A 22,928-nucleotide genomic window follows, 5' to 3' on the forward strand; every position below is an offset into this window, starting at 1 on the left:
AACTCGGTGAACGTTTTTTTTAGCAGACATGTAGCCTTGTGCACTTGATCGATGTCTACTATAGTGGCCGCTATAATAGAGCGAAAATAGAATGCCTGTTTGTTTCATTCTATTTCTACTTTAAGAACCTTTTGAGGATCTGAGGACCCATGCCAAATCTTTTTAGTTTTCTGAGGAGGAAAAGGTTTTGTTGTGCCCTCTTCACAACTGTCTTGGTATGTTTGGACCATGATAGTTTGTTTGTTGACGTGGACACCAAGGAACTTGAAACTCTCGACCCGCTCCACTACAGCCCCGTCGATGTTAATGGGGGCCTGTTCGGCCCGCATTTTCCTGTAGTCCACGATCAGCTCCTTTGTCTTGCTCACATTGAGGGAGAGGTTGTTGTCCTGGCACCACACTGCCAGTTCTCTGACCTCCTCCCTATAAGCCGTCTCATCGTTGTCGGTAATCAGGCCTACCACTGTTGTGTCGTCAGCAAACTTAATGATGGTGTTGGAGTCGTGTTTGGTCACGCGGGTGAACAGGAAATACAAGAGGGGACTAAATACACACCCCTGAGGGGCCCCATTGTTAAGGATCAGCATGGCAGACGTGTTGTTGTCTACTCTTACCACCTGGGGTGGCCCGTCAGGAAGTACAGGATCTAGTTGCAGAGGGAGGTGTTTAGTCCCAAAGTCCTTGGCTTAGTGATAAGCTTCATGGGTACTATGGTGTTGAATGCGGAGCTGTAGTCAATGAACAGCATTCTCACATAGGTGTTCCTTTTGTCCAGGTGAGAAAGGCCGGTGTGGAGTGCGATTGAGATTGCGTCATCTGTGGATCTGTTGGGGCGGTATGTGAATTGGAGTGGGTCTAGGGTGTCCGGGAGGATGCTGTTGATGTGAGCCATGACCAGCCTTTCAAAGCACTTCATGGCTACCGACGTCAGTGCCACGGGGCGGTAATCATTTAGGCAGGTTACCTTCGCTTTCTTGGGCACAGGTGCTATGGTAGTCTGCTTGAAACATGTAGGTATTACAGACTCGGTTAGGGAGAAGTTGAAAATGTCAGTGAAGACACTTGACAGTTGGTCCGCGCATGCTTTGAGTACACGTCCTGGTAATCCGTCTGGCCCAGCGGCTTTGTGATTGTTGACCTGTTTAAAGGTTTTGTTCACATCGGCTACCGAGAGCGTTATCACACAGTCATCCAGAACAGCTGGTGCTCTCGTGCATGCTTCAGTGTTGCTTGCCTCGAAGCGAGCATAAAAGGCATTTATCTCGTCTGGTAGGCTCGTGTCACTGGGCAGCTTGCATCTGGGTTTCCCTTTGTAGTCCATAATAGTTTTCAAGCCCTGCCACATCCGACGAGCGACAGAGCCGGTGTAGTAGGATTCAATCTTAATCCTGTATTGACGCTTTGCTTGTTTGATGGTTCGTCTGAGGGCATAGCAGGATTTCTTATAAGCGTCCGGATTAGTCTCCCACTCCTTGAAAGTGTCAGCTTTAGCTCGATGCGGATGCTGCCTGTAATCCATGGCTTCTGGTTGGGATATGTACGTACAGTCACTGTGGGGAAGACGTCATCGATGCACTTATTGAAGACTGAGGTGGTGTATTCCTCAATGCCATTGGATGAATCCCGGAACATATTCGAGTCTGTGCTAGATATTGAGCGAGTTACTTGTACTTCCTGCTTTAGTTTTTGCTTGTAAGCAGGAATCAGGAGGATAGAATTATGGTCAGATTTGCCAAATGGAGGACGAGGGAGAGCTTTGTATGCATCTCTGTGTGTGGAGTAAAGGTGGTCTAGGATTTTTTTCCCCTGGTTGCACGTGACATGCTGGTAAAAATTTGGTAAAACTGATTTAACCTCTCTAGGGTCGGCGGGACGAAATCGTCCCACCTACGTAACAGCCAGTGGAATCCTGTGGCGCGTTATTCAAATACCTTAGAAATGCTATTACTTCAATTTTTCAAACATATGACTATTTTAAACCATTTTAAAGACAAGACTCTCGTTAATCTAACCACACTGTCCGATTTCAAAAAGGCTTTACAACGAAAGCAAAACATTAGATTATGTCAGCAGAGTACCCAGCCAGAAATAATCAGACACCCATTTTTCAAGCTAGCATATAATGTCACATAAACCCAAACCACAGCTAAATGCAGCACTAACCTTTGATGATCTTCATCAGATGACACACCTAGGACATTATGTTATACAATACATGCATGTTTTGTTCAATCAAGTTCATATTTATATCAAAAAACAGCTTTTTACATTAGCATGTGACGTTCAGAACTAGCATACCCCCCGCAAACTTCCGGTGAATTTACTAAATTACTCACGATAAACGTTCACAAAAAGCATAACAATTATTTTAAGAATTATAGATACAGAACTCCTCTATGCACTCGATATGTCCGATTTTAAAATAGCTTTTCGGTGAAAGCACATTTTGCAATATTCTAAGTAGATAGCCCGGCATCACAGGGCTAGCTATTTAGACACCCAGCAAGTTTAGCACTCACCAAAGTCAGATTTACTATAAGAAAAATGTTATTACCTTTGGTGTTCTTCGTCAGAATGCACTCCCAGGACTTCTACTTCAATAACAAATGTTGGTTTGGTCCCAAATAATCCATAGTTATATCCAAATAGCGGCGTTTTGTTCGTGCGTTCAAGACACTATCCGAAAGGGTAAATAAGGGTTACGCGCACGACGCATTTCGTGACCAAAAAATTCTAAATATTCCATTACCGTACTTCGAAGCATGTCAACCGCTGTTTAAAATCAATTTTTATGCAATTTTTCTCGTAAAAAAGCGATAATATTCCGACCGGGAATCTGTGTTTAGGTTCAAAGACGATAGAAAATAAAAACATGGGGTCGACTCGTGCACGCGCCTCAGCCCATTGTCCTCTGATAGAGCACTTGCCAAAAGCGCTAATGTGTTTCAGCCTGGGGCTGGAATTACATCATTCAGCTTTTTCCCGCCTTCTGAGAGCCTATGGGAGCCGTAGGAAGTGTCACGTTACAGCAAAGATCCTCAGTTTTCAATAAACAGAGCCAAGAAGAACAAGAACTTGTCAGACAGGCCACTTCCTGTAAGGAATCTTCTCAGGTTTTTGCCTGCCATATGAGTTCTGTTATACTCACAGACACCATTCAAACAGTTTTAGAAACTTTAGGGTGTTTTCTATCCAAAGCCAATAATTATATGCATATTCTAGTTACTGGGCAGGAGTAGTAACCAGATTAAATCGGGTACGTTTTTTATCCGGCCGTGCAAATACTGCCCCCTATCCCCAACAGGTTAAGTTTGCCTGCATTAAAGGCCCCGGCCACTAGAAGCGCCGCTTCTGGTTGAGCATTTTCTTCTTAGCTAATGGTCTTATAGAGTTGGTTGAGAGCCGTCTTAGTGCCAGCTTTGTTCTGTGGTGGTAAAAAGACGACTACGAATAATACAGATGAGAACTCTCTTGGTAGATAGGGTGGTCTACAGCTTATCATGAGGTACTCTACCTCAAGTCTCACCTTGTGACCCGTTCCACACATCTGTTGTTTGTTATGTAGACTAGGGAGTGGATCTTTGCTATAAAAGAGTTGAGAGCTCTCACTAATAAAGATTACATTTAAGTATAACTCTGACTTGTGTGATAAGTTTGTCTCTCCTCATTTGATAATACAGAAATTAACCACCACAGTGGCTGGAGGTTTGGGAGAATGATCCCAAAGTGTTCATTCATGTACTCCATTCAGTAAAAATAAATGTATGAACACTTTAGGATCATTCTCCCAAATCTCCAGCCACGAACCATGCTCATCTTATTGAGTTACCACTACTGTAGAACAAACAAGTACGAAACACCCTTTCGTGACGTAACCATTTGGCAACTTATAAAATGAACATAGTCGTCGCGTTGGTTTGGGGTCAGTGATGTATATAAACCCTGGATTGCTGATGCTATGTATAGGGCCAATGAGAGGCTTTGAAGACACAGGTCGGCCATATCCGGTACTCATCAGAAGAAGCAGTCCATATGAATGAATGGGATTCTGCAGTATTTAAATGACATGTTTCAACAACAAAATGAAATGTATTTAAGTGTTTTGTTTTAGTGGGCACAGTAGCATTACTACTCTCTAAAAGTTATACTTAAGGAACATTTTTGTATATATATTTGTTAGTTTAGCTCATATAATTTAACAGTTTGCGTTAAGGTGTTTGTAATGGAATAAATGTGGGGGGGGGGGGGGAACGAATGTAAAACATTTTTCTATAGCTTTTAGAATCTTCTTTACAATGGTTGGGGGAGAACCAAGATGGTGGCTCTGTGGCTTTGAGTCACTAGTGTATACTCTATATAAACAATTGGCTACGTCTTTGAGAAGTACCCATTCTCTGCTTCTCAAATCTGGAGTGCTTTTGCTTTTTAAGTGAAATTTGTCGTCCGTTACACTGTAGACACAAATATGAACATTCTGTAATATTAATGACAGTGGAAGTAAGGAGGGTGTCAATTTACAGCTACCACTCTTTGATGTTAAGCTTTGATCTACCATCTGTGTGTGTGTGTGTGTGTGTGTGTGTGTGTGTGTGTGTGTGTGTGTGTGTGTGTGTGTGTGTGTGTGTGTGTGTGTGTGTGTGTGTGTGTGTGTGTGTGTGTGTGTGTGTGTGTGTGTCGTTTCTTAAAAAAAATAATTATATGCATCAGCGAGAACCTTAATTGTCATTTAAGTTCAAATTAGTCTCGTCACGTTGATTTAATAGCTTTTAGTGTCAAGCCGTTGCATACAATCAGACAACACAATGATCTCATAATCACTACTGCCAAATGTAAAGTGGTCTGAAATAACTAACGTGCTTCCTCTGAGGTAAACACTAACAAACATTGGATGTTGGTTCAGAAACGGAACATCTCTATGTTCTATGATTAGTTAGTTAAGGCTATCACGATCTCTGCTACTTTACAGTTGATCCAGCCTTTTTTGTTTAACCGGCTAAGATATTGTGAACACATTATTATTATTATTATTATTATTATTATTTTACAATAGTAACCTGACCATGGTGGTTAATTACATCATAATACTTATTGATCCATTTCTTCACATGATATTCTCCGATTAGGAATTGACAATGTGAAATGAAGACGTGACGTTAATGTTGTCAACTTTCACTTCAGAAAGAAGCTGACCGTTCTGACAGGAGGTGTAAAAAAAAACTGAATTACCCGAACAAGGAGATCAATCCTGTTTTGGAGGGTTGTTTAGGAAACGGTCCCATCTGCCCTTTTTTTAAACCCTAGAATTTACCACTGGACTTCCAGGGGAGTGTACATCCCAAATGGCACCCTATTCCTTATATAGTGCACTACTTTTAACTAGGTCCCATAGTGTAGCATATAGGGAATAAGGTGCCATTTGGGATGAAACTGGGGAGTGCTCAGCATTCATTCTCACTCCAGTCACCTTTTTTCTCCAATTTGAAAATGGATGTCCAGAGCCCCTGCGTATATCCATCATGTAATTTGCTGAGGTGCCTCATGTCATGTCAGAAGATGTCAAGTCCATCCGTATCAACATCCTCCCTTAGCGTTGTAAATGGGGTGTAGGGTCTGATGGGTGTAATTGGCAGTTCTACATCATGTGAAGTTGTTAAATTATCGTTTTAAAAATGCATGGTTAATACTCAGGCCAACCGGATCTTTCTTCAGGGCTTTTTTGTTGACACGCAGCATGCCCATTACATTGAATAATGTGCCAAGTGTTAAGCCCAGCAGGCAGTATCCATTACATTATGTTATATATTACATTTACGTGTCAATGTGTAGGATCATACTAGAGTTCTCATGATTACATTATGAAACGTACCACTAACCAGGGATGTGGGACTACACTAACCAGGGGTGGGGACTACACTAAACAGGGATGTTGGACTACACTAACCAGGGATGTTGGACTACACTAACCAGGGGTGGAGACTACACTAAACAGGGGTGGGGACTACACTAACCAGGGGTGGGGACTACACTAAACAAGGATGTTGGACTACACTAACCAGGGGTGGGGACTACACTAAACAGGGGTGGGGACTACACTAACCAGGGGTGGGGACTACACTAACCAAGGGTGGGGACTACACTAACCAGGGGTGGGGACTACACTAACCAGGGGTGGGGACTACACTAACCAGGGGTGGGGACTACACTAACCAGGGATGTGGGACTACACTAACCAGGAATGTGGGACTACACTAACCAGGAATGTGGGACTACACTAACCAGGAATGTGGGACTACACTAACCAGGAATGTGGGACTACACTAACCAGGAATGTGGGACTACACTAACCAGGAATGTGGGACTACACTAACCAGGGACGCGGGACTACACTAACCAGGGACGCGGGACTACACTAACCAGGGGTGGGACTACACTAACCAGGGGTGGGGACTACACTATCCAGGGGTGGGGACTACACTAACCAGGGGTAGGGACTACACTAACCAGGGACGTGGGACTACGCTAACCAGGGACGTGGGACTACGCTAACCAGGGACGTGGGACTACGCTAACCAGGGACGTGGGACTACGCTAACCAGGGACGTGGGACTACGCTAACCAGGGACGTGGGACTACGCTAACCAGGGACGTGGGACTACGCTAACCAGGGACGTGGGACTACGCTAACCAGGGGCGGGGGACTACGCTAACCAGGGATGGGGGACTACGCTAACCAGGGATGGGGGACTACGCTAACCAGGGATGGGGGACTACGCTAACCAGGGGTGGGGACTACGCTAACCAGGGGTGGGGACTACGCTAACCAGGGGTGGGGACTACACTAACCAGGGGCGTGGGACTACACTAACCAGGGATGGGGACTACACTAACCAGGGGTGGGGACTACACTAACCAGGGACGTGGGACTACACTAACCAGGGACGTGGGACTACACTAACCAGGGGCGTGGAGCAAAAGGCTTCCTTCTGGCTTTAGTGTAGTTCAATGAGATGTCATCGCATTACTACTGGCTGGTACCCAGCCATGGTCTGATGACTTGACATTCTGTCACATCCGTATTCTCACATCAGCATCGACCAACTGAGGACTCCATTTATTTCTCACCATTTACATTTACATTTACATGGTCCCACTTGTCTGAGAAATTTGGTTGCTCTTTTTTTTGTGTGATGTTCTAAATCTTTCTTCCCTCCCACCACCCCTGCCTCCCTCGCTCCCCTCCCCCCTCCTCCTCCTCTCCCCCTCCTCCTCCTCTCCTCTCCTCCCCCTCCTCTCCTCCCCCCTCCTCCTCCCCCTCTCCTCCCTCCCCTCCCCCCTCCTCCTCCTCTCCTCCCCCTCCTCCTCCTCTCCTCCCCCCTCCTCCTCCTCTCCTCCCCCCTCTCCTCCTCTCCTCCCCCTCTCCTCCCTCCCCTCCCCCCTCCTCCTCCTCTCCTCCTCCTCTCCTCCCCTCCCTCCTCCTCTCCTCCCTCCCTCCCTCCTCCTCTCCTCCCTCCCTCCTCTCCTCGCTCCCCTCCCCCCCTGCCTCCCTCGCTCCCCTCCCCCTCCTCCTCCTCTCCCCCTCCTCCTCCTCTCCCCCCCTCCTCCTCCTCCTCCTCCTCCCCCTCTCCTCCCCCCCTCCTCCTCCCCCTCTCCTCCATCCCCCTCCCCCCTCCTCCTCCTCTCCTCCCCCCCTCCTCCTCCTCTCCTCCCCCCCTCCTCTCCTCCCTCCTCCTCCCCCCCTCCTCCTCCTCTCCCCCTCCTCCTCCCCTCCCCCTCCTCCTCCCTCCCTCCTCCCCCTCCTCCCCCTCCTCCTCCCCCTCCCCCCTCCTCCTCCTCCTCCTCCCCCTCCCCTCCTCCCCCTCCTCCTCTCCTCCCCCTCCTCCTCCTCTCCTCCCCTCCTCCCTCCCCTCCTCCTCCCCCTCCTCCTCCTCTCCTCCCCCTCCTCCTCCTCTCCTCCCTCTCTCCTCCCTCTCTCCCCCCCTCCTCCTCCTCTCCTCCCTCTCTCCCCCCCTCCTCCTCCTCCTCTCCTCCCTCTCTCCCCCCTCCTCTCCTCCCTCCCTCCCCCCTCTCCTCCTCTCCTCCCTCCCCCCTCTCCTCCTCTCCTCCCTCCCTTCCCCCCCTCCTCTCCTCCCTCCCCCCCTCTTCCTCCTCTCCTCTTCCCCCTCCTCCTCCTCTCCCCCTCCCTCCTCCTCCTCTCCTCCCCTCCTCCTCCTCTCCTCCCTCCTTTAGGCGTACTGTGGCTTTTCCCGCCAGGGGGAGAGCAGTCAGGATCTCTCTGCGGTTGCTACAGGAAACTGGGGCTGTGGTGTGTTCGGTGGAGATGCTAGGTTTAAAGGTAAGCTTGGGGCAGCATTAACACTTCACTCAAAATGGCTGATGTTACATTGTTAGTCATTTAGGAGGAACTCTTATCCACATGTTGAGGTGGACTGAACGTGCCTCTACTCATTTTGTGTGCCGGTACCGTGTTCCGGCTCAAGTTAAGCACCGTTCTTATCCAGGGCAACTTGAATTTAACTAAAGAAGTAGGTTAACAAAAAAAAATGTTTAAACGCAACCACATATCACAATACTTGCTACTAAAACCTTATTAAAAAAAAAAAAAAAAAACATTTTAAAGAATCCATGAATCCTTTAACGTTCTTCTGTACTGTGGAGTATAGGAGATGATTAAACCTCTAGTGGTCTGTACTGTGGAGTATAGGAGATGATTAAACCTCTAGTGGTCTGTACTGTGGAGTATAGGAGATGATTAAACCTCTAGTGGACTGTACTGTGGAGTATAGGAGATGATTAAACCTCTAGTGGACTGTACTGTGGAGTATAGGAGATGATTAAACCTCTAGTGGTCTGTACTGTGGAGTATAGGAGATGATTAAACCTCTAGTGGTCTGTACTGTGGAGTATAGGAGATGATTAAACCTCTAGTGGTCTGTACTGTGGAGTATAGGAGATGATTAAACCTCTAGTGGTCTGTACTGTGGAGTATAGGAGATGATTAAACCTCTAGTGGTCTGTACTGTGGAGTATAGGAGATGATTAAACCTCTAGTGGTCTGTACTGTGGAGTATAGGAGATGATTCAACCTCTAGTGGTCTGTACTGTGGAGTATAGGAGATGATTAAACCTCTAGTGGACTGTACTGTGGAGTATAGGAGATGATTAAACCTCTAGTGGTCTGTACTGTGGAGTATAGGAGATGATTAAACCTCTAGTGGACTGTACTGTGGAGTATAGGAGATGATTAAACCTCTAGTGGTCTGTACTGTGGAGTATAGGAGATGATTAAACCTCTAGTGGTCTGTACTGTTGAGTATAGGAGATGATTAAACCTCTAGTGGTCTGTACTGTGGAGTATAGGAGATGATTAAACCTCTAGTGGTCTGTACTGTGGAGTAAAGGAGATGATTAAACCTCTAGTGGTCTGTACTGTGGAGTATAGGAGATGATTAAACCTCTAGTGGACTGTACTGTGGAGTATAGGAGATGATTAAACCTCTAGTGGTCTGTACTGTGGAGTATAGGAGATGATTAAACCTCTAGTGGTCTGTACTGTGGAGTATAGGAGATGATTAAACCTCTAGTGGTCTGTACTGTGGAGTATAGGAGATGATTAAACCTCTAGTGGTCTGTACTGTGGAGTATAGGAGATGATTAAACCTCTAGTGGACTGTACTGTGGAGTATAGGAGATGATTAAACCTCTAGTGGACTGTACTGTGGAGTATAGGAGATGATTAAACCTCTAGTGGTCTGTACTGTGGAGTATAGGAGATGATTAAACCTCTAGTGGACTGTACTGTGGAGTATAGGAGATGATTAAACCTCTAGTGGTCTGTACTGTGGAGTATAGGAGATGATTAAACCTCTAGTGGTCTGTACTGTGGAGTATAGGAGATGATTAAACCTCTAGTGGTCTGTACTGTGGAGTATAGGAGATGATTAAACCTCTAGTGGACTGGTCTGTGGAGTATAGGAGATGATTAAACCTCTAGTGGACTGTACTGTGGAGTATAGGAGATGATTAAACCTCTAGTGGTCTGTACTGTGGAGTATAGGAGATGATTAAACCTCTAGTGGTCTGTACTGTGGAGTATAGGAGATGATTAAACCTCTAGTGGTCTGTACTGTGGAGTATAGGAGATGATTAAACCTCTAGTGGACTGTACTGTGGAGTATAGGAGATGATTAAACCTCTAGTGGTCTGTACTGTGGAGTATAGGAGATGATTCAACCTCTAGTGGTCTGTACTGTGGAGTATAGGAGATGATTAAACCTCTAGTGGTCTGTACTGTGGAGTATAGGAGATGATTAAACCTCTAGTGGTCTGTACTGTGGAGTATAGGAGATGATTAAACCTCTAGTGGTCTGTACTGTGGAGTATAGGAGATGATTAAACCTCTAGTGGTCTGTACTGTGGAGTATAGGAGATGATTAAACCTCTAGTGGACTGTACTGTGGAGTATAGGAGATGATTAAACCTCTAGTGGACTGTACTGTGGAGTATAGGAGATGATTAAACCTCTAGTGGACTGTACTGTAGAGTATAGGAGATGATTAAACCTCTAGTGGTCTGTACTGTGGAGTATAGGAGATGATTAAACCTCTAGTGGTCTGTACTGTGGAGTATAGGAGATGATTAAACCTCTAGTGGTCTGTACTGTGGAGTATAGGAGATGATTAAACCTCTAGTGGTCTGTACTGTGGAGTATAGGAGATGATTAAAACCTCTAGTGGTCTGTACTGGGGAGTATAGGAGATGATTAAACCTCTAGTGGTCTGTACTGTGGAGTATAGGAGATGATTAAACCTCTAGTGGTCTGTACTGTGGAGTATAGGAGATGATTAAACCTCTAGTGGTCTGTACTGTGGAGTATAGGAGATGATTAAACCTCTAGTGGTCTGTACTGTGGAGTATAGGAGATGATTAAACCTCTAGTGGACTGTACTGTGGACTATAGGAGATGATTAAACCTCTAGTGGTCTGTACTGTGGAGTATAGGAGATGATTAAACCTCTAGTGGTCTGTACTGTGGAGTATAGGAGATGATTAAACCTCTAGTGGTCTGTACTGTGGAGTATAGGAGATGATTAAACCTCTAGTGGTCTGTACTGTGGAGTATAGGAGATGATTCAACCTCTAGTGGTCTGTACTGTGGAGTATAGGAGATGATTAAACCTCTAGTGGACTGTACTGTGGAGTATAGGAGATGATTAAACCTCTAGTGGTCTGTACTGTGGAGTATAGGAGATGATTAAACCTCTAGTGGTCTGTACTGTGGAGTATAGGAGATGATTAAACCTCTAGTGGTCTGTACTGTGGAGTATAGGAGATGATTAAACCTCTAGTGGACTGTACTGTGGAGTATAGGAGATGATTAAACCTCTAGTGGACTGTACTGTGGAGTATAGGAGATGATTAAACCTCTAGTGGTCTGTACTGTGGAGTATAGGAGATGATTAAACCTCTAGTGGACTGTACTGTGGAGTATAGGAGATGATTAAACCTCTAGTGGTCTGTACTGTGGAGTATAGGAGATGATTAAACCTCTAGTGGTCTGTACTGTGGAGTATAGGAGATGATTAAACCTCTAGTGGTCTGTACTGTGGAGTATAGGAGATGATTAAACCTCTAGTGGACTGGTCTGTGGAGTATAGGAGATGATTAAACCTCTAGTGGACTGTACTGTGGAGTATAGGAGATGATTAAACCTCTAGTGGTCTGTACTGTGGAGTATAGGAGATGATTAAACCTCTAGTGGTCTGTACTGTGGAGTATAGGAGATGATTAAACCTCTAGTGGTCTGTACTGTGGAGTATAGGAGATGATTAAACCTCTAGTGGACTGTACTGTGGAGTATAGGAGATGATTAAACCTCTAGTGGTCTGTACTGTGGAGTATAGGAGATGATTCAACCTCTAGTGGTCTGTACTGTGGAGTATAGGAGATGATTAAACCTCTAGTGGTCTGTACTGTGGAGTATAGGAGATGATTAAACCTCTAGTGGTCTGTACTGTGGAGTATAGGAGATGATTAAACCTCTAGTGGTCTGTACTGTGGAGTATAGGAGATGATTAAACCTCTAGTGGTCTGTACTGTGGAGTATAGGAGATGATTAAACCTCTAGTGGACTGTACTGTGGAGTATAGGAGATGATTAAACCTCTAGTGGACTGTACTGTAGAGTATAGGAGATGATTAAACCTCTAGTGGTCTGTACTGTGGAGTATAGGAGATGATTAAACCTCTAGTGGTCTGTACTGTGGAGTATAGGAGATGATTAAACCTCTAGTGGTCTGTACTGTGGAGTATAGGAGATGATTAAACCTCTAGTGGTCTGTACTGTGGAGTATAGGAGATGATTAAAACCTCTAGTGGTCTGTACTGGGGAGTATAGGAGATGATTAAACCTCTAGTGGTCTGTACTGTGGAGTATAGGAGATGATTAAACCTCTAGTGGTCTGTACTGTGGAGTATAGGAGATGATTAAACCTCTAGTGGTCTGTACTGTGGAGTATAGGAGATGATTAAACCTCTAGTGGACTGTACTGTGGACTATAGGAGATGATTAAACCTCTAGTGGTCTGTACTGTGGAGTATAGGAGATGATTAAACCTCTAGTGGTCTGTACTGTGGAGTATAGGAGATGATTAAACCTCTAGTGGACTGTACTGTGGAGTATAGGAGATGATTAAACCTCTAGTGGACTGTACTGTGGAGTATAGGAGATGATTAAACCTCTAGTGGACTGTACTGTGGAGTATAGGAGATGATTAAACCTCTAGTGGTCTGTACTGTTGAGTATAGGAGATGATTAAACCTCTAGTGGTCTGTACTGTGGAATATAGGAGATGATTAAACCTCTAGTGGTCTGTACTGTGGAGTATAGGAGATGATTAAACCTCTAGTGGACTGTACTGTGGAGTATAGGAGATGATTAAAACTCTAGTGGTCTGTACTGTTGAGTATAGGAGATGATTAAACCTCTAGTGGTCTGTACTGTGGAGTATAGGAGATGATTAAACCTCTAGTGGACTGTACTGTGGAGTATAGGAGATGATTAAACCTCTAGTGGACTGTACTGTGGAGTATAGGAGATGATTAAACCTCTAGTGGACTGTACTGTGGAGTATAGGAGATGATTAAACCTCTAGTGGTCTGTACTGTGGAGTATAGGAGATGATTAAACCTCTAGTGGACTGTACTGTTGAGTATAGGAGATGATTAAACCTCTAGTGGTCTGTACTGTGGAGTATAGGAGATGATTAAACCTCTAGTGGTCTGTACTGTGGAGTATAGGAGATGATTAAACCTCTAGTGGTCTGTACTGTGGAGTATAGGAGATGATTAAACCTCTAGTGGTCTGTACTGTGGAGTATAGGAGATGATTAAACCTCTAGTGGTCTGTACTGTGGAGTATAGGAGATGATTAAACCTCTAGTGGTCTGTACTGTGGAGTATAGGAGATGATTAAACCTCTAGTGGACTGTACTGTGGAGTATAGGAGATGATTAAACCTCTAGTGGTCTGTACTGTTGAGTATAGGAGATGATTAAACCTCTAGTGGTCTGTACTGTTGAGTATAGGAGATGATTAAACCTCTAGTGGTCTGTACTGTGGAGTATAGGAGATGATTAAACCTCTAGTGGTCTGTACTGTGGAGTATAGGAGATGATTAAACCTCTAGTGGTCTGTACTGTGGAGTATAGGAGATGATTAAACCTCTAGTGGACTGTACTGTGGAGTATAGGAGATGATTAAACCTCTAGTGGACTGTACTGTGGAGTATAGGAGATGATTAAACCTCTAGTGGTCTGTACTGTGGAGTATAGGAGATGATTAAACCTCTAGTGGTCTGTACTGTGGAGTATAGGAGATGATTAAACCTCTAGTGGTCTGTACTGTTGAGTATAGGAGATGATTAAACCTCTAGTGTTCTGTACTGTGGAGTATAGGAGAGAGTATGATTAAACCTCTAGTTGAAAAGCCACGCTTTCAACAGGCCCTGAATGAGTCCCAAATGGTACCCTATTCCCTATAATATAGTGTACACCCTATGGGCCCCGGCCAAAAGTAGTGTACTAGATAGGGAATAGGGTGCCATTTGGGACGCATTTCTGTTAGTGTGAACTGGACCCCTCTCTCGTTAGCCTTGGCTGTGGAATACATTTATTTACTTAATGCCTATTTTTCTCCCGTCTTATTGATCAACTGACAACGTTAATATTTTTCATTAACAGTGGAATTGATCGCCTTCCCCAGCCCACCTATCCATTATAGACCATGGGGCAATTCCATGTTAACGGATTTACGCTGAGACTCCCGATTTTTCACTTAGAATATATGCCAAACATAAACCATTGATTTCAAAGTTTAACAAACCATACAACTCTATGCACAAGGACTAACTTTAAATCATTTACACAGTAAAATGTTTTTTTTATGAACATTTACTGGGAAAGCTGTGCAGATGCAAAGTTTGGTAACAGATTTACGCTAACACTTAGCACCCAGTGGTGCTGTGAGACTAAACCACCGCTAACACTTAGCACCCAGTGGTGCAGTGAGACTAAACCACCGCTAACACTTAGCACCCAGTGGTGCTGTGAGACTAAACCACCGCTAACACTTAGCACCCAGTGGTGCTAGCTTCCCTGTGGCTCAGTTGGTAGAGCATGGTGTTTACAACGCCAGCATGGTGTGTGCAACGCCAGGGTTGTGGGTTCGATTCCCACGGGGGGCCAGTTCAACAACAAAAAAAAGGCATGAAATGTATGCATTCACTACTGTAAGTCGCTCTGGATAAGAGCATCTGCTAAATGACTAAAATGTAAAATGTGCTGTGAGACTAAATACACTAGCTGAAACCAGCTCCGAATGTAATGGCTGTGATGGGAGAAACCTGAGGATGGATCAACAACATTGTAGTTACTGCACAATACTAACCTAATTGACAGAGTGAAAAGAAGGAAGCCTGTACGGAATAAAAAATATTCCAAAACATACATCTTGTTTGCACGAAAGTATAACTGCAAAAAAAGTAACTTTATGTCCTGAATACAAAGCGTTATGTTTGGGGCAAATCTAATACAACACATTACTGAGTACCACTCTTGATATTTTCCAGCATGATGGTGACTGCATCATGTTATGGGTATGTTTGTCATTGACAAGGACTAGGGAGTGTGTTAGGATAAAAAGAAACGAAGTAGAGCTAAGCACAGGTAAAATCTGAGAGGAAAACCTGGTTGTCTGCTTTCCAACAGACAATGGGAGTGAAATTCACCTTTTCAGCTGGACAATAACCTTAAACAGAAGGCCAAATATACACTGGAGTTGCTTACCAAAACGACGTTGAATGTTCTTGAGTGGCCTAGTTACAGTTTTGACCTAAACTGGGTTTTTCTCGCTCAACAGTTTCCCATGTGTATGGTCAAGAATGGTCCACCACCCAAAGGACATCTAGCCAACTTGACACAACTGTGAGAAACATTGGAGTCAACATGGACCAGCATCCCTGTGGAACGCTTTCGATATCTTGTAGAGTCCATACCCCGATGAATTGAGGCTGTTCTGATGGGGAAAAGGAGGGGAGGGGAAACTCTCAATGTTAGGAAGGTGTTCCTAATGTTTGGTATATACAGTGCCTTCAGAAAGTTTTCATACCCCCTGACTTATTCCACATTTTGTTGTTACAGCCTGAATTCAAACTTTTTATTTTAACCTTTTTTTTTTTAGTTTTTTTTTTAGTTAGTTGATTAGCATCAGTCCTAAACCAAACAAAATGCTTGAAAAGTCAAGGGGTGTGAATACTTTCTGAAGGTACTGTATATATTGTTTATCAGCATGTATTCCAGTTAGTTAATTAGCCTAGCATCGGTCCGGAACCAGTTAGTTAATTAGCCTAGCATCGGTCCGGAACCAGTTAGTTAATTAGCCTAGCATCGGTCCGGAACCAGTTAGTTAATTAGCCTAGCATCGGTCCGGAACCAGTTAGTTAATTAGCCTAGCATCGGTCCGGAACCAGTTAGTTAATTAGCCTAGCATCGGTCCGGAACCAGTTAGTTAATTAGCCTAGCATCGGTCCGGAACCAGTTAGTTCATTAGCCTAGCATCGGTCCGGAACCAGTTAGTTTATTAGCCTAGCATCGGTCCGGAACCAGTTAGTTAATTAGCCTAGCATCGGTCCGGAACCAGTTAGTTAATTAGCCTAGCATCGGTCCGGAACCAGTTAGTTAATTATCCTAGCATCGGTCCGGAACCAGTTAGTTAATTAGCCTAGCATCGGTCCGGAACCAGTTAGTTAATTAGCCTAGCATCGGTCCGGAACCAGTTAATTAGCCTAGCATCGGTCCGGAACCAGTTAGTTAATTAGCCTAGCATCGGTCCAGAACCAGTTAATTAGCCTAACGTCGGTCCAGGTTTCTGAAGTCAACTGGCAGTTTTCTTACCCCACTTTCTTCTTAATGACATGCCTCTGGGGAGAACAGACACTTAATATAGCCCAATGTTTCCCTCTGTTTACCTGGACTCTCTCTCTCCAATCCGACCATCCATACTTTTAATTGTGGGATAAGTTGAAAGAGTGATGACAATGTGAAAAAGGAGGAAAGGAAAGTCTGAAAGGAGAATCTTCAGCCCCCACCGTTGCAGATGTTTATTCAGCAGTAGCTCGTTACTGTTGCCTCTCTCTGTCACGGTTGCTTTATTAATAAAGCAGACTTTATTTCCAGACTTAATGAAATATTCACAAGGTTCTGGGGCCAGAGCCTGCTTTCCCCTGCTCACACGGTGACTAAGTCTGGCTCCTCAGTGGGGGACTGGGTATTCAGTCATTTCCTCATTCATTCTGAGCCCTGGTGTGTGATATGTTAGTTTAAATTGCGCTGGCTGAATCTGGTTGTGTTGTCGCTGTCTTCAGCATGTTTACTCTGATCCTTGTATCATGTCTTGTACTGTATCTGTAGAAAGGATCGGTCCTGTATAGACAGTTTCTCTCTCTCTCTCTCTCACTCACTCACTCACTCACTCACTCACTCACTCTCTCGCTCACCCCTCCAGCTCTGCTCCAGATTCTGGCAGCCTCTGAGGCGGGCCGAGACGTGGCCTATTTCACCTTTGGTGACAGCGCCCTGATGAAAGACGTCTACGACATGCACTACTTCCTCACACAGAGACACATCAGCGTCGGTAAGGCACACGCCATCTCCCTCTCCACACTACCATGTCCCTAACCCTCACACAATTGGCATGTCAGTGGCGTTAAGACATATCTTCATCTCTATGTATAGGCTACTCCAATGGCTCTCTCTCTCTACCAGGGCTGTTCAATTCCAGTCCTGGATGGCAGAAACACTTCTGGTTTTTGTTTCTACCTGGAAGTTAGTTGCACTCACCTGGTGTCCCAGGTTTAGAAGGGGACGATGAAAAACCAGAAGTGTTTTGGTCCTCCAGGACCGACAATGAATAACCCTGCTCTATACTGTAATACTGAAATGGATTTGATTATTTAACACGCGTCCCCCTCTACTGTATTCCTCTGGCTCACACCAGATCTCCCTCTACCATATCTACTGTATTCCCCTGGCTCACACCAGATATACCTCTACCATATCTACTGTATTCCCCTGGCTCACACCAGATATACCTCTACCATATCTACTGTATTCCTCTGGCTCACACCAGATCTCCCTCTACCATATCTACTGTATTCCCCTGGCTCACACCAGATCTCCCTCTACCATATCTACTGTATTCCCCTGGCTCACACCAGATATACCTCTACCATATCTACTGTATTCCCCTGGCTCACACCAGATATACCTCTACCATATCTACTGTATTCCCCTGGCTCACACCAGATATACCTCTACCATATCTACTGTATTCCCCTGGCTCACACCAGATATACCTCTACCATATCTACTGTATTCCCCTGGCTCACACCAGATATCCCTCTACCATATCTACTGTATTCCCCTGGCTCACACCAGATATACCTCTACCATATCTACTGTATTCCCCTGGCTCACACCAGATATCCCTCTACCATATCTACTGTATTCCCCTGGCTCACACCAGATATACCTCTACCATATCTACTGTATTCCCCTGGCTCACACCAGATCTCCCTCTACCATATCTACTGTATTCCCCTGGCTCACACCAGATCTCCCTCTACCATATCTACTGTATTCCCCTGGCTCACACCAGATATACCTCTACCATATCTACTGTATTCCTCTGGCTCACACCAGATCTGCCTCTACCATATCTACTGTATTCCCCTGGCTCACACCAGATCTCCCTCTACCATATCTACTGTATTCCTCTGGCTCACACCAGATCTGCCTCTACCATATCTACTGTATTCCTCTGGCTCACACCAGATATACCTCTACCATATCTACTGTATTCCTCTGGCTCACACCAGATCTGCCTCTACCATATCTACTGTATTCCCCTGGCTCACACCAGATCTCCCTCTACCATATCTACTGTATTCCTCTGGCTCACACCAGATCTGCCTCTACCATATCTACTGTATTCCTCTGGCTCACACCAGATATACCTCTACCATATCTACTGTATTCCCCTGGCTCACACCAGATCTGCCTCTACCATATCTACTGTATTCCCCTGGCTCACACCAGATCTCCCTCTACCATATCTACTGTATTCCCCTGGCTCACACCAGATATACCTCTACCATATCTACTGTATTCCCCTGGCTCACACCAGATATACCTCTACCATATCTACTGTATTCCCCTGGCTCACACCAGGTATACCTCTACCATATCTACTGTATTCCCCTGGCTCACACCAGATCTCCCTCTACCATATCTACTGTATTCCTCTGGCTCACACCAGATCTCCCTCTACCATATCTACTGTATTCCCCTGGCTCACACCAGATATACCTCTACCATATCTACTGTATTCCTCTGGCTCACACCAGATCTCCCTCTACCATATCTACTGTATTCCCCTGGCTCACACCAGATATACCTCTACCATATCTAGTGTATTCCCCTGGCTCACACCAGATCTCCCTCTACCATATCTACTGTATTCCTCTGGCTCACACCAGATATACCTCTACCATATCTACTGTATTCCCCTGGCTCACACCAGATCTCCCTCTACCATATCTACTGTATTCCTCTGGCTCACACCAGATCTCCCTCTACCATATCTACTGTATTCCCCTGGCTCACACCAGATATACCTCTACCATAGTGTTCTACACATACAACACTGAAATGTATGTAGTATTTTGCACATTTCAGAGGCATACACCTTACTGTATTGGTTATAGAATTATATTATTTTGGTAAACAATTAGTTTTATTAAATCACAAACTGTAAAATCAATAGGAATTGCAATAACATTTGTCAATATTTGCCCTCTGCTAGATTCTCTGCTGTGGTGGTTTGTTGAATGAATGATGTATCTGACATCGTCTCTGTCTCTGTCTCATAGGGGCTCTGTACAGTTTGCTGGGTCAGTACTACAGCTCAGTGTGTCAGGGATGCTTCACACGCCGTCCTGACATCAGCCTCTACTCCTTCATCTACCAGGAGGTCAGCTCTGTCTCCCCCTAGACCAGAAACACACACGCAGGTCGTCTCCCCCTAGAAGATCGTAGACGCCACGTCACACAGGTCGGCTCCTCCTAGAAGACCGTAGACGCCCCCCCCACACACCCCCCTCCTTGGACACCAAACAAGCGCTGTGCCCCGCGAGAGATTCCAGTGGAAGTTTGTCTTGTCATTCTGCTACTGGTAGCTGATACACACATGGATAGAGTTTCGATGTGTTGAGATTTGTGATTTGGAATGGTAAAGCAAAGGCTGTCATCCATCTTGTGAGTGTGTCATGTTTCCTTGGTTTCCCCCCACACACACACACACACACACACACACACACACACACACACACACACATAAATCCAGACTAAATGAATCAGTTGTCAGAAATTCAGTTGATGGAAAGAATGAATAGAGACGTTCTTAGAGAGGATTTAAAAAAAAAAAAAGGTTTTTGATTTGCTCATAGGGAATGATCTTCAGTCCTTGGCTAGTTACTCTGTTCTGCACTGGAGAGAAGCTGACTATGTGGGGATGATCACTTAAAGTGTGTGCGTGATCATTTATTTTCTATTCAAATATTTCAGATTATCATGGCCTTAGCCGTGGGCCTCCATTAAGTGGATATATTACCATGGCCTTGGCCGTGGGCCTCCATTAAGCAGATATATTACCGTGGGCCTCCATTAAGGGGATATATTACCATGGTCCTTAGCCGTGGGCCTCCATTAAGGGGATATATTACCATGGCCTTAGCCGTGGGCCTCCATTAAGGGGATATATTACCGTGGGCCTCCATTAAGGGGATATATTACCATGGCCTTAGCCGTGGGCCTCCATTAAGGGGATATATTACCATGGCCTTAGCCGTGGGCCTCCATTAAGGGGATATATTACCATGGCCTTAGCCGTGGGCCTCCATTAAGGGAATATATTACCATGGCCTTAGCCGTGGGCCTCTATTAAGGGGATATATTACCATGGTCCTTAGCCGTGGGCCTCCATTAAGGGGATATATTACCATGGTCCTTAGCCGTGGGCCTCCATTAAGGGGATATATTACCATGGTCCTTAGCCGTGGGCCTCTATTAAGGGGATATATTACCATGGTCCTTAGCCGTGGGCCTCCATTAAGGGGATATATTACCATGGCCTTAGCCGTGGGCTTAAGTGGATATATTATTTGTATTTTTTGTGCCACATACAGGAAATAATGTGAACAAGTGTACTTAATGACACCCTGTCCAATAATATAATTAGATTTTCAACTCTAAGTAGTAGTCTGACTGTAGGAAAAGTGATTTATTAAGATAATGCTGTATGCCTCAACATCTTAAAACATTGAAAAGTGAGAAATTGGTTTTGAATTGTTTTGTGTGATTATGGATTTTTTGGGGGATAATTAATAAAAAAAAATATGTAACTCGTTTTATACGAATATTGTTCTTATTTTTAGTTTGTAATATGATCCTAGGCACCAATATTGAATATAACATCTGCCTGCACTGTCTTTCATTATTATTCACAGAAACAATGGTGCAGGTTAAATTAAAACATACCTTTAACCTCAATGGCTAATGGTGCAGGTTAAATTAAAACATACCTTTAACCTCAATGACTAATGGTGCAGGTTAAATTAAAACATACCTTTAACCTCAATGGCTAATGGTGCAGGTTGAATTAAAAACATACTTTAACCACAATGACTAATGGTGCAGGTTAAATTAAAACATACCTTAACCTCAATGACTAATGGTGCAGGTTAATTAAAAACATACCTTAACCTCATTGACTAATGGTGCAGGTTAATTAAAAACATACCTTAACCTCAATGACTAATGGTGCAGGTTAAATTAAAACATACCTTTAACCTCAATGACTAATGGTGCAGGTTAAATTAAAACATACCTTAACCTCATTGACTAATGGTGCAGGTTAAATTAAAACATACCTTTAACCTCAATGACTAATGGTGCAGGTTAAATTAAAACATACCTTTAACCTCAATGACTAATGGTGCAGGTTAAATTAAAACATACCTTAACCTCAATGACTAATGGTGCAGGTTAATTAAAAACATACCTTAACCTCAATGACTAATGGTGCAGGTTGAATTAAAAACATACTTTAACCTCAATGACTAATGGTGCAGGTTGAATTAAAAACATACTTTAACCTCAATGGCTAATGGTGCAGGTTGAATTAAAAACATACTTTAACCACAATGACTAATGGTGCAGGTTAAATTAAAAAACATACCTTAACCTCAATGACTAATGGTGCAGGTTAAATTAAAACATACCTCAATGACTAATGGTGCAGGTTAAATTAAAAACATACCTTAACCTCAATGACTAATGGTGCAGGTTGAATTAAAAACATACTTTAACCTCAATGACTAATGGTGCAGGTTAAATTAAAAAACATACATTAACCTCAATGACTAATGGTGCAGGTTAAATTAAAACACCTTTAACCTCAATGACTAATGGTGCAGGTTAAATTAAAAACATACCTTAACCTCAATGACTAATGGTGCAGGTTAAATTAAAACATACCTTAACCTCAATGGCTAATTGTTCAGGTTAAATTAAAAACATACCTTAATCTCAATGACTAATGGTGCAGGTTAAATTAAAAAACATACTTTAACCTCAATGACTAATGGTGCAGGTTAAATTAAAAACATACCTTAACCTCAATGACTAATGGTGCAGGTTGAATTAAAACATACCTTTAACCTCAATGACTAACGGTGCAGGTTAAATTAAAAACATACTTTAACCTCAATGGCTAATGGTGCAGGTTGAATTAAAAACATACTTTAACCCCAATGACTAATGGTGCAGGTTAAACTAAAAAACATACCTTAACCTCAATGACTAATGGTGCAGGTTAAATTAAAACCGAACGTTACCGATCGGCTCGATTCAGTCTTATGTAGCAAAATTAGAAATTGTGTTTTTTACATTGGATAATAGTAGAGACTCAGAGTTAGAAAATGGTATATCATACACAACAGTTGAAGAACAATGGGAAAGTAATTCTGTATTGAAAGTTGATCAACTGTAACCCCACTTTTGAGAAAATTGTCCATAAATGTTTTGGTACACCTACTGGACACCTCTTCGTTGTCTACACCCATTCAGCATCGTTCAAACAATCTTAAGCCTTAGACCCACCCATCTCTTTAAGGATTCACATGTGAGGCCATGTGCTAAACAGAGTGACTATGGTAGTGTACTAAACAACTAAAGATTTCAAGATGTCTATCGACATGTCTGTAGACAGTTGTCGCAGTGAAATCATGAACATTCTATTGTCATCTGACATCAAAGT

At 43.9% G+C, this 22,928-nt stretch overlaps 1 protein-coding gene and 1 non-coding gene across 4 annotated transcripts in view; both read left to right on the plus strand.

The window, feature by feature from the left end:
* The window catches only part of parga (poly (ADP-ribose) glycohydrolase a), a 105,002-nt gene extending 83,990 nt beyond the window's left edge, over nt 1–21,012 (plus strand). For all 3 annotated transcript variants that reach the window (XM_014180372.2, XM_014180374.2, XM_014180373.2), the window contains 3 exons: nt 8,227–8,332; nt 17,058–17,186; nt 19,483–21,012. In XM_014180372.2, coding sequence (XP_014035847.1) covers nt 8,227–8,332; nt 17,058–17,186; nt 19,483–19,604 — 357 coding nt within the window. In that variant the 3' untranslated portion in view covers nt 19,605–21,012. The remainder of the gene's footprint in view (nt 1–8,226; nt 8,333–17,057; nt 17,187–19,482) is intronic.
* On the plus strand, nt 14,645–14,739 carry trnav-uac (transfer RNA valine (anticodon UAC)). Its single transcript has 2 exons — nt 14,645–14,683; nt 14,704–14,739. It is a non-coding gene; the product is annotated as a tRNA-Val (tRNA).
* Nucleotides 21,013–22,928: the final 1,916 nt, after the last annotated feature.

The sequence above is a fragment of the Salmo salar genome, chromosome ssa28 (assembly GCF_905237065.1).
Source record: "Salmo salar chromosome ssa28, Ssal_v3.1, whole genome shotgun sequence".
NCBI lineage: Eukaryota > Metazoa > Chordata > Actinopteri > Salmoniformes > Salmonidae > Salmo > Salmo salar.